General features: G+C 30.7%; 2 protein-coding genes across 3 annotated transcripts in view; one reads left to right on the top strand and one right to left on the bottom strand.

The window, feature by feature from the left end:
• The window catches only part of LOC111000387 (frequenin-1), a 103,908-nt gene that overhangs the window by 89,104 nt on the left and 2,251 nt on the right, over positions 1–12,553 (top strand). For both annotated transcript variants that reach the window (XM_022269805.2, XM_022269797.2), the window contains 4 exons: positions 9,732–9,756; positions 10,280–10,328; positions 10,631–10,720; positions 12,302–12,380. In XM_022269805.2, coding sequence (XP_022125497.1) covers positions 9,732–9,756; positions 10,280–10,328; positions 10,631–10,720; positions 12,302–12,380 — 243 coding nt within the window. The remainder of the gene's footprint in view (positions 1–9,731; positions 9,757–10,279; positions 10,329–10,630; positions 10,721–12,301; positions 12,381–12,553) is intronic.
• LOC123690540 lies at positions 6,965–8,086 on the bottom strand. Its single transcript, XM_045633963.1, has 2 exons — positions 8,043–8,086; positions 6,965–7,980 (listed from the first exon to the last, which is right to left on the bottom strand). The coding sequence occupies exons 1-2, from the start codon at positions 8,076–8,078 to the stop codon at positions 7,219–7,221; spliced, it is 798 nt and encodes a 265-aa protein (XP_045489919.1). The 5' UTR covers positions 8,079–8,086; the 3' UTR covers positions 6,965–7,218.

The following is a 12,553-nucleotide window of genomic DNA, read 5'->3' as shown; positions in this document are numbered from 1 at the left end:
GCCTCGTTACTTGTGTTGTCCAGGCTTTTGAGTACGTTCAACATAACAATACTTACGAAGGAGTACAATCATTATTCCCATCAAGTGTAAGTTAAAAAACTATGAATACCTATAGTTCATAAATTAAACTTTATTATGTTTTATTAGTAAACAGTTTTGGTTTACTTAATTTGTACATAATATTATTCTTGTTAAATATAAGAATACCAGAAAATATATATTTATAAGGTAATTGTTTAAATTCTATAAACCTTAATTTTTCAAATATATTTGTAGAACTTAACAATCATTTATTTACACTTATATAATGATTAATCAATTTATTTCTGAATTTAACAAATTTAGAAATTTCATTGCTCTTCAGGTTCGTCACCTTTCTTTTATGGTCGACTAATATAATTGGATCGAGCTTCTTTTTATGTATATCAATATGTCCCTTTGCTTCATGTACAAAATATATTTTTGGCATTATTGCATTATCTGTGCTTGCGTCATTTGGAAACACGATATACACAACCAATGGTCTGTCATCGAATGCGTTAATCTTCACATCAGGTGGCGCTGCTGCTATTAAAATTTTATACTCTTCAACTTGCTGTTGAATAATTGGGATATGAATGTAATTTGAGTCAGTTGATGTGGAGTTAATGCTGTTGTTTCGAGCAAAAGGTGTTTGATAGAGGATTTTAGCTACTTGGTTAGTACACCCAGTACCAAGGACATCTACTTTAGAGAGTTGTTCTCTTCTAAGAGCTTCATGAGCAGCTCGCGGCTCTTGGGGTATCTTTGCGAAGAGGGCACCAAAGGTTTTAGGCCTTATTTCTTCCTTATTTAATATAGGACTGAATTTCACGCTAAAGCCATTGTAAATTGGTAAACATTGAGCTGTCGTCAGCGCAAACAGTACGAGTATATTCTGAAAATTACATAAGTTTTCATTAAAAGTTATAACAATAAAAATGCAAAGGTGAAACGTCAGAAATTTTCCTTCTTACTTACGTTCATTTAAAACATAAAATTAATAAACAATCTAACGAGTACAAGAATGTGTAGCTTTTTTTCCAAATTTAAGATAATCTATTGCTCAATAGTTTACTCAAAAGTGACCTCTATAAATATATCTGATATACATCAGGTGATTTACATCAGACTAGACATTTAAGTCTTGATGTAAATTAACTAGTAAGAGCACTATCTGTTTAAACATTTGTTCTTGCCCTAGCGCAAATGCATATAAAATTGAAAATTGACCATTATCATTATACGGCACAGTATCTACAAAAGAAATAAACGATTGAAAAGTATTTTAGCCACATATTTAAAAACTCTTCTTCTTAAAATAGTTCGGCCAGTCAATCCTAAATATTATAATATTTTTTTTATATTTAGGCGTACTAATCACCATCCAAATCAAAATGGAAATCATAATTTTCATGACGAAAATACTATAATTGAAATGTTAAAATAAATAACTTAAAAACTCTGACGTGACTAAAAAACTTAAAAGCGCATTTCAGGTAACTCGATTTTACTATACATTAATACAAAAAATGTGCAATAAAAGGAATCATTTAGATGACTTACAATTCTTTCGCGGTATGCACACATTGCAAAGTCCACAGTACAAACTTGAGTGAGGTTACGGGAAATTTTACAAATGTTTACAAAACACCAGACAAGCACGGATGTTTGGTTTAAAGACATTGTTTGGGTTCTTTTTAATATTTCGACGATATAAAAATCAAAACATGACTTAATATCTACGGCAGTAATTTTTATTGTAAGCAAGAAGTAGTTTTGACAGATGAATATACGTATAAAAGAGCTATGTGTTTATGTAATTTTATATCCTAAAATATAAACCATTTCAAAAAAAAATTAAAAATGGTATATAGATAGAAAAAATTACTAAAAAAAATTTACGTATGATATCGCATTTTTTTTAAACAAAATTCTTTGATGTTTCTTTGGATACGAAGGTGGTTCTGATCTGATTGTCTTTCAAAAATAAACTTTATTTTTAATTATATAAAGTTTTTTCACCGTATACGATGTTACACGACTGTGATAAGGACAAAACTGGCATTTTAACTGGCGTCTATGAGGATCAATTAGTGCGCTTCGGTTTTGATGAGTCAACGTCGTCTAGGCAAATCACAATCAAACACCCCGATCAGTCGTTCCATTTTTTTACTTTTTGGGAAAAACAACCGAACTTATTTCGATATTCCTAACAAAATTTAACCAATATTAGGGATTCCGGGCATATTTTTTATACGAATGGTTGATATAACAGTATTTGCCAGTGAATATGTCAAGCAGCAGACTGAAACAATTGTAACAATTTTAATTAATTATTTTTAATTATTTCTCATTTAATATCAATGCAATAATGTCTCTTGATAATTTTTAAAATGATTTAAATTGCACAATATAGTTAATATACCTTTCATATAATATAAGCTGATAGTATGAATATTTTTATTCATTAGCATTTCGTTGTGGGTATGACTGTTTTTGCACTGCAAGGGATTGTACTCTGGCATTGTTCTTGTATAATTAAAAATTACTGACTGAGAAAATAAAAAGGCTTTGTGGTGAGAGATCGTTAACAGAAACCGTGCGGCGGAAAGAGCAATATTTTTTATTTAATTAAGGCGTCAACTTCGTTTCTCTTCTTTCCAATTTTTTTGGCCTCCACTGGTCTATCAATAGTTACATTTATTTATGTCATAAAAACATTTTTAATTTTTTCACTGAATTATGAAAATTAAAAACTAGAAACGTCTTTGCTTGCATCACTCACATTGATGGAGGATAAGATTATGGTAGAGGATGGATTTAATTTTTTTATATCTTTATTTAACAATCCGGAAGATGAGTGTTAGTCTAGGCCCTAGAGATTGCTGTTCTCATCCGTGAGGTCGTTTGCGCTTGAGCACCTAACAGTTGCCCGTATTGTGGAGTTAAACATCCTGAAGATATATAATCAATATAAGTTTATTACTACTATTTGAATGTGTTATGTCGTTAATCGAAAGCCAATTGAAAACTAAATTGGATTTTGTAGCGTTGACGTTCATTTTAATTGATTTGTATGATTTATAAGTTTTATTAAATTTTGTAGATCAGAAGTATTAAAGAAAATGTATATGAATTTCTATTCCAAGGACTAAAAATGAAAAAATATATACTGTTGATTCTCATAGTTTCCGATTGATCTGCTCAACTTAAAGCTCCTGATCTATTCTTTTAGCAAATATTAACCGAACACTTCTAAATTCATGAAAAGTTTTGTATGGTTTTAATAAAACTATCCTATCTTCCAAATTCATTAATTATGCCACTTATATTAGAGGGCTTTAGAGACCTTTGATTTTGTAACCACGAGACAGACAACAATATCGACATATGCATAAGGTATATATGTAACAGCTGAAACTAGCTAATGAAATACCAACACAATTTCACACTAATTTTACATTAGCACTTCCTCAAAGTCTTAATGCTGAATTATCTAACTTCAGTCCATGCACAACACTTGAAATAACAAATATAATAAAAACACTAGACGCAAATTGCAGTACTGGAATAGATGGAATCAATACTAAAACCATAAAATGCATTATCAATGATCTCTCTGAATATCTCTCGGTCTGCTTTAATAAGCTGCTGCATAAAGGTGAATTTCCGGATTCTCTAAAGAAAGCCAAAGTTACTCCTATTTATAAATCAGGCAGTAAAACTGACCCCGGCAATTACAGACCAATATCCATTCTACCTTCAATTTCAAAAATATTAGAAAAAATTATTTATTCAAGACTTGATACTTACTTACAAACTAACAATTTTATTTTTAAACGCCAATATGGTTTTAGATCAAAAAGCAGCACTTTATCAGCCACAGTCGATCTTATCAGTCATATAAAGGAAAACATTGACTCTAAAAAAATGGCGCTGGGTGTCTTTATAGATTTGAAAAAAGCGTTTGATACCGTAAGCCACAATCTATTGCTTAAAAAATTAGATCGTATAGGAATAAAAGGTTGTGCGCTAAAATTATTCAAATCTTATCTATCAAACAGAACCCAGATAGTCAAAATAGGTAATGCTCAAAGCTCAGAAATACCAGTAACATGCGGCGTCCCACAAGGGTCTATACTGGGTCCACTGTTATTTTTAATATATATTAATAACATTCACGAGCTCGGTTTACATGGCCAAATAACTCTCTACGCTGATGACACCTGCTTATTTTATTTCGGTATAAATATCCAGACTATGGTTGCTCGAGCTCAGTCAGACCTAAATTCTCTATATTCTTGGTTTCAACAAAATCTGCTAACCATAAATATCTCAAAAACATCTTATGTAATATTCAGAGCAAAAAATAAAATCATTCCTATGTTTCAACCGTTAAAAGTTCAAGACGTTGAAATCACTAACAAAAAATGGGAAAAATATCTGGGTCTTAGAATAGATACATATTTAAAGTGGAACTTTCATATATCACACATAATTACCAAACTAAAATCACTTATAGGCAGATTTTGGTCAATATCAAAATGTATTCCTCAATCCGTACGTCATTTAATTTATAATTGTTTAGTCAAGCCACATTTCATATATCTAATTGAAATATGGGGTACGGCATGTAAAAACATAATTTCTAACTTACAAACACTACAAAATAAATTAATAAAATCATTATTTAGATACAATTTTTTAACACCGACTAATAAAATCTACCAAGAAACCAAAATTATGACAATTAAACAATTGTATGTATATAGCACCTGTATTTTGATAAAAAAAAATTTAAATAACTCTATCCATAGTTGCTTGTCGTTTAAAAAAATCAAACACACAACGACACGCAATACTCGTCGAGCGAGTTTGCTTATCTTACCGAAGCCGCGTACAAATTATTTGAAGAAATCTATTAGGTATGAGGGTGTGCAATTATTTAACCAATTACCATCTCAAATTCGCAATATTGGAGTGTTTGACAAATTCAAAAAGGCATTAAAGATGCATGTTAGAATTAACATAGCTGACTAAAATTGTTACGGCTAATGGCGACGTGTATCTCGCTCGTATATAATATATAAATATTAATATTAAGTTTCTCATGTAAATAAAATATTTCTGTTTTGTAATGAGAAAATAAAGTTCTTTAAACAAAAAAAACATTTAATTTCAAATTATGGTTTCCATACAACAGAGCAAATTCAATAAAAAAACACTAAAGTTAAAAGTATCAGGAGCCAGACAAAACAGCAATTTATTATATTACTAGTAAAAGTTATCCTTACCATGTTTACTTCCTATTTTGTACCAACTGTTCTTTTATCAATTTATTACATAATTGTTTAATAATATGAATTGTTGTTTGGGTAAGTAAAGCCAAACGAAAAACTACTTTTTGTTATAATAAGCTAGTCGGGCATTCGAACCCCAACTGTGCACCAATAGACAGATCCAATTTACACTAATTACTCGTACGGTGAACTAAAATTTAATGAAATGTGCATGTCTCAACAAAAATCTTCGACGAATATTATAAAGGGCTAACAAAAACAAGTGTCATAGTGTCAGTCGATGATTTAATATATAAGTAAAACATTTTTATAACGAAGTTCCAAATTTTGATAGTTATTCAGTCTACCCTACAGCTTAATTTTAAAAAGTATTCAATGGGTCATGCTAGCCTTCCCCGCACCGGAAGGCTTTATCCGTTCACATCGCCCCTGCCGGCCACTGATATCAATCACAGTGCCGATATAAAGGCTATAACTATTTTACTATCAAACGAGTACATAGACTATATAATTTTCTCCTTGACAGGCCCTGTGTAATTTGTATGAGTCTAAGTTGGTCTTTGATTTTTAAAAATACATAGATTTGTTTATCGTGAACAAAGGTAACAAATGTACACTTATATACGTCAAAAATGGAAATATACATTAAATGCTTCTAATTATACATTTATTCTGCCAGTTCAAGGGCGTGGAACGGAAGATAAGAGCTGGCAATAAACTTTCCGCCAGTCTTTTTAATCGAGAAGTTTTTAGATAAAAATAACTGTTTTGATACATAAGGATTAAAAAAGACAATTAGTGTTTGTATTAATTAAATAATTAAATTAGATAATTTACTTTGCAATTCAACTTTCAATTAAAGTTTGGGTAAGGGTGGTGACGTCATTGAAATCGACTTTAAAGAGAAAGTTAAAATTATCCTAATGTATGTCAAGCGTATGCCACTGTTGTAGCGTAATCATATTGTCAATCTGTCCTTTGATATGATAGATCGAAGCTATGAATACCCTAAGGTCAGGCTCACGCGAAATATGCCAAAGGGTAACTAATGCAGCTGATATTGAATTCATTCTGGTATCATTATCGAAAATATGATAAAACCCTTTCAAATACTATTTAAAAGCAATTTATTAATGTTTAAATAGTAACATAAACCTAGATTAAGCTTAGTTCTCGCTAAGTCTCCACTTCAAATGATATCACAGTTAAGACAGACAAGACTCAGAAACGACACTTAGTGCTTAGTGTGACTTCTGTATGTCAAAATCAGACATTTATTTTAATTTTTTTTAATAATTAAAAAAATTAAGAGTATATAAAATAGTTATGCAATAGAATACATAAAATTATATTATATAAACGGGTTACATAATACGAAATTCCGCGTGAGTTATCACGACGTTACTCGTAATATGTTATGAACTCAATATTATGTCTACCGTTGATATATAGCACCCCGAAAGTCGAGAAACATTACTTTTCTTAATAAATAAAAGATGCGCAGATTTATTATTCAGTTTCTTATTTCATATAGTTACCAAGGTTCATCCCTTTATACGATTTAAGAGTATGCCTTAAAAACAAATAATATTGAAATGAAACGAACACTTAATGATGTACTTTAAATTTAATAAATTGTAGATATTACAAATGTTTTTGTTCGAGCTTCTATATTTACATAAACAACTGATTATCTATAATTTAAAAAAATATTGTTCTTATCATAGATCACATAATAAAGCATAAAATGCATTGCATATCAGTAACTCATTAGTTCACGGTTCCTATCTATACATGAAAATAATTATATTTATATAACGTCAACACCAATTACTGTGGAGCACTTAATTTTAAATACAATAAACAATTCAATATTGATCTTCCAAGAATAATTTAATTACGACTGATCTTCTAACTTAGATATTATCCTTCGCGGTGTTTCAACGGTCTCTTTACCTATATTTCCTCTATATTTGACAAAAACAACTTCATGCTCTGACAATTTGTGCGACGTGGGAACAATAATTTGTTTCTCTTCCGGTTTCTTTATAAGGACGTATATAAGCGTCTTTTCTTCGATAGCACTTGGCTTTATTATTGATTGAGTTTGTGAATTGAATAACGTTTGAGCGGGGAGTTTTATGAATAGAATCCTATACGTTTTCTTTGCCTGTGGCCTGTTCGGACGTACGTATTCTTCTATTTCCGGTTGCGGAACGTGAAAGTATATATGTTTAATAATTGACGGTGATTGAGTTGTTTGACTGGCCACACCTAAATTATCTGACGGGATCTTACTTAATTGATTAGCCTGAGAATAACCGTCGTTGAGGTTGTTCAGGAAAGAGTTAGCGTGTGCGTAGGTATTTTGTATGGCATTTCCGTTCATTGTATAAATGCTGATTGGGTTATTATTCTGCAACGTTCCTTCACTATGAAATCCAGTGGCAGCAGGACGATTGGGGTTTATAAAAACTCCATCGGCATAAACATTAAACGGCTGCTTTGCTTCATGTGATACTTTAAAGGAAACAGTCTTTTGTAATACCTGTCCGCTGTGTCCGGTCAGTTTACCAGTTTCAATTCTTGGTAACTCAAATACGTTATCGGGTCTTGAATAAAAGTATCCTTGAGGTATACAAAGAACAAACGGAATGACCTAAAAAATAATTAAATTAGAAAATGTAAACGAAAATAATCCTTAATAATAAATTTACTAACCAATATAACACATATTATAATTCTAAAGCTGACCATAGTGATGTTGTCACAATATTGAAACGCTGTTATGTTACGATTAGTTTTTATATAAAACTTTTCCCCATGATATTATAAAAAGGTTTGATAGATTAGCATAAATCTCGTATTAAGTATACTTCCGCTCTTATGATTTGCATATTATAAAAAGATCTTTAAATTATCTTGGGTCTATCTTAAGCGTATAGTTAAATCATACAAGATTATTCGCTTTGATATGATAGCTTAGAAGCAACGTGTATTCTGTTGATTTTGGCGTCATATTACTATCTCCGTATAAATCGTCAATTTCGTCAAAGACCGATGATAAGCCTTGTGCGTCTGTCACAGGTTGCCAATTGTTTGGTATAGACATGCCAGTTCCCTCACGATGTTACACGATCCTTCGTGGTACGAGTAATTGTTTATTACAGATATAGAAAAATCTACAAGTACACAGTGCAATTTTAACCTTCAAGTTTCACTCTTGGTAGGATAAGCAGCTTGCATAGTAGTGCTGTCTGCACCAAAAAAAATATTATTACTTTTAACTTAAATATGTGTTAATATCAATACAAGTAGGTGATCTACCTGTGTCCATCAACAAGAAATAATTATTATTTCTCCGGGCCCAGAACCCAGGATATCGGGGAGTGAATTTAGATGGCTACGGAAGATTAGTTACGTTGGTTTAACGTATTCGATCGGACTACTCCATCCAATTTTGTTCTCAAACTGGAGAACGGAACGGAACAAACGGAACTGTAAACTTATTTTTAAACTCTGCATATTTAAATGTGATATTGTTAAAAAATAAGTAAATTCTAGCCGGGAGCAACGAACAGTAAAATATAGACATGATATATTAACTAACGTTCTTTCTCATTATATTTATATAATATCACAATCTTATTGTTAATTAAACTTGCCCCGAAATTCGTACAGTTGAATGTAAAATTATTCAATTTCAGGCTTTGACGAATTGAGCCCAAGAGAGGCTTGAAATTCTTAACAATGTAATCTTAAAGAAACATTTCTGCGGTCCACTTAGCTCCTGAGTGTCATAAAATAAAATACCATTCGTAATTACTACGAGGCGATGATTTTTTTTATACATTTATAGTGAAACAGCGAACTCGCTGCCATTAATGAGATTTTGGTCCGTGCGATCCCGACGATATCAGTGCTATAGATATTGAGTGAACTACATTGCATGCAAAAACGTTGCAATATTTATCGCTGTAAATATTGGAAGTTATAGTGTAAGTGTGCAGTTTGCAGTCCTTCTAAGCGTATTTTGAAACTAGATTTTAGACTCCTTTACCAGCGTCAAATAGTTATTTAAATGGAAAAGAATTTTAATTTATACTTTCAAAACAATACCATATTGAAATATTCAATTCAACACGCTATTAACGATCTATGTAAGGGTGAAAGGAAAGAAGTTATAATCTTAGTGAGATCACAACCCTGAGTTTGTGCACTCCAAATGTTTGTAATGTGTGTGTAAAGTGGCTTGTGCGGCAAATAAAACACGAAATCAAACTAAAAACCTGATGCAAGGCTAGTAGGCACTGGTTTTTAAAAGTTATGTACAGGAAAATCTTTAAGTGATTGAGGTTTTTATAGAAATATTTTTAATTCAATGTTTAATAAAGATATTACTTGTTTCAGTTACGGAAAAGGAGATACGGCTTTGGTAAGTGATTTAACGTTTAATTAATTCTTTATGTGGCCTTTTATTTACGAGCTATAAACTGTGATTTAATTAACTATTTTTAATGAAAAGCAGCATCATAAACAGTTTGATTATATCATTAATATCATTTATAATTAATATTTTATATTAAAAGAATTTATAGCTGGTTATTTATTTTCACTCGTTCCTAGGAAAACGAAAATCTAATCATTGGTCATCAATCAATGATATATACATTAAACATCATGTATTATATAGGCTACCTCAGGATATCGAGTTTCCATTTCAAAATTTTAGGCTGAACGGGAAAAAAGTTCACACATCCATGCCTTCAAAAACCTTCTACCTAGTGACTCTATTTTGTATTATAACGATAAGCTGCTTTGATACACATGTTTTATTTATTATTTACATTCCACGCTACGAGAACAGTAACCAAGTAAGGCTACATGTAACCAATTCGCGTTTATATCCTTTTAAAAGAGTTTTTATATGTTCACGTAACGACTTTTTATTTTTACAGGCACAAAGGATTTCTAAAAGACTGTCCTAACGGCTTACTAACAGAACAGGTGCGTTTCATTTATTTTTAATGGCATTCCGTTCTACAGTAATGTTAATATTTATATAACAATGAAAACAATTTTTTCTTGAAACTTATTCATAAATTCGTAGTCATGCTAACGTTTACTAAAATTCAATACATTTTTATTTAATTGATATATGTGGTTTTTTTATAACTCAATATTTAAAACTTGAACAACAAATCAGATGTATTTTTAAAAGAAACTTAATAATTATGATACATTTCTGACATTTGCTCTTTGACTTTTCATACATAAAATCCTAGCCTAAATCTTACAAATTGTTTCAGGGCTTCATAAAAATCTACAAGCAGTTCTTCCCTCAAGGTGACCCGAGCAAATTTGCCTCTCTCGTATTTCGAGTCTTCGATGAAAACAACGTAAGTTTGCAAATAAACCTTATCGAGAATGAGTCTACATTCATTTGTATGTCATGATAATATACCAATTCGTGTTTAAGATTGATTAGATTCTTATGGCACTTTATATAATTCGAAAATTTCCATTAAATTAACTATATATAATAATAAAAAATACGCTTAGTACTACTAAGTTAGATGTTATAATTTAACTAAAGGACATAAATATATTTATTATTACTTCACTAGAATATTAAGATTTTTATATAAGCCGAAATATAGATTCCGAATTATACCAATTTCCATTAATTGGCTCGAACTTGGTAACACTGCAGTGGTGAATATTTATAAGGCCTCGTTAGTAGACGAATTGGATACAAGTGATAGCCGAAAAACTTTTTAATTTTAAGAAATGTCTATGTAAATTTGTACTAATTACACTATCGGCTAAAACCCAGGTCGACACGGTTATGTCAATCTTATATAACTAATAGGGCGAACTCTTCATTTAATGGCACAGCGATCAATTTGCAGCTTAAGTAATCGGGCTTGTTGCTATTCAATTTTAATAATATTACTCAGCTATTAGTCGGTTTCTATTTGAAATCGTAGTTTGCAGTTGTGTTAGATTGGTAAGGGTTGTGAGTACCGATAAAGACCACCACCACACTACCACACTAGGAACAGAAATGATTGCTGGTAATACCTCGGACGAGCACCTACTTCCTCAGATATTCACTTACGAGTGCATTTTGCGCGCTCAACAATTTTGCGCAAATTAAACCAATATTTCTTATGATCTGAACTTTGAACTCTTAAATGTGACTTTGATAAAATATGTGGCTCCAGCTACACTGCACTTAGATAAAGCATATTCTTTGCACGTTGATGGCTCCTATTTGTGATAAAGATAAAATAGACTACTGTCTTTATACTTAAAGCACATTATATAACAAACCTGTTATGCTATATTGTGACTTTCTTTATTCATGTCATCAAAGGCACGGTATAAGAAGAGAAAATAAATTGCGATATTTGGAGAAAGCGTTTTTCTATGGATATAAAAAGAGGTTAATTTCATTAATAATAGTTTAATAGACTCTTTACATAACGGGAAATTTGTCAAAGTTAACAAGAATGTTATGTATTAGGAGCGTTGACACCTGCAATTTAAAGGATAAAATTATTCAAAGTCAGATTGTTCTAAAGTCTATGAACTTAAATTTTATTCCCAAGGACGGAAGCTTTTACATTAATTGAACTCTAACAACGTTCGATAATTTTCTTTTATATTTAATACTTCCTAACTACAGTACCTCTTCTTTAATAGAAAAGGTCATATGTATATAAAAAATACATTAATAGGTTTACGTACCTTAACATGAAAATGATAAGGACAAATCAGTAATAGTTATCAAAAATTAATAATTAAAAAATATTAATTTGAGACTATGTATTAAATTTATCGTATGAAGTTTTTATTCCTGACTTTATGAATAAAAAGATAATTTATGTACCTAATACAAATATTTAATATAATAAATAAAATGCAATTTTATGTATGCATGCTGTAGATAATTAATCTTTTTTTTACTTTTGCAGGATGGGTCAATAGAGTTTGAAGAATTCATACGAGCCCTATCTGTTACTTCGAGGGGAAATTTGGACGAAAAATTACATTGTAAGTATTTAATTATTTTATGTAAAATGAATTTAGCGTAAATTACTAATTGTCTTTGGTTCAACACATTACGTATTTAAAAAATAAAGTAAATTCATAAAATTTAGGAAGCACACAAAAAAAACCAATGAGCCGAACTCAACTCTAAGTTGCTGTCACCATCAACCCTAATC

The sequence above is a fragment of the Pieris rapae genome, chromosome Z (genome assembly GCF_905147795.1).
Source record: "Pieris rapae chromosome Z, ilPieRapa1.1, whole genome shotgun sequence".
Lineage (NCBI taxonomy): Eukaryota > Metazoa > Arthropoda > Insecta > Lepidoptera > Pieridae > Pieris > Pieris rapae.
Note: the sequence above shows the minus strand (reverse complement) of the source record. Positions and strands in the feature narration are given on the sequence as shown.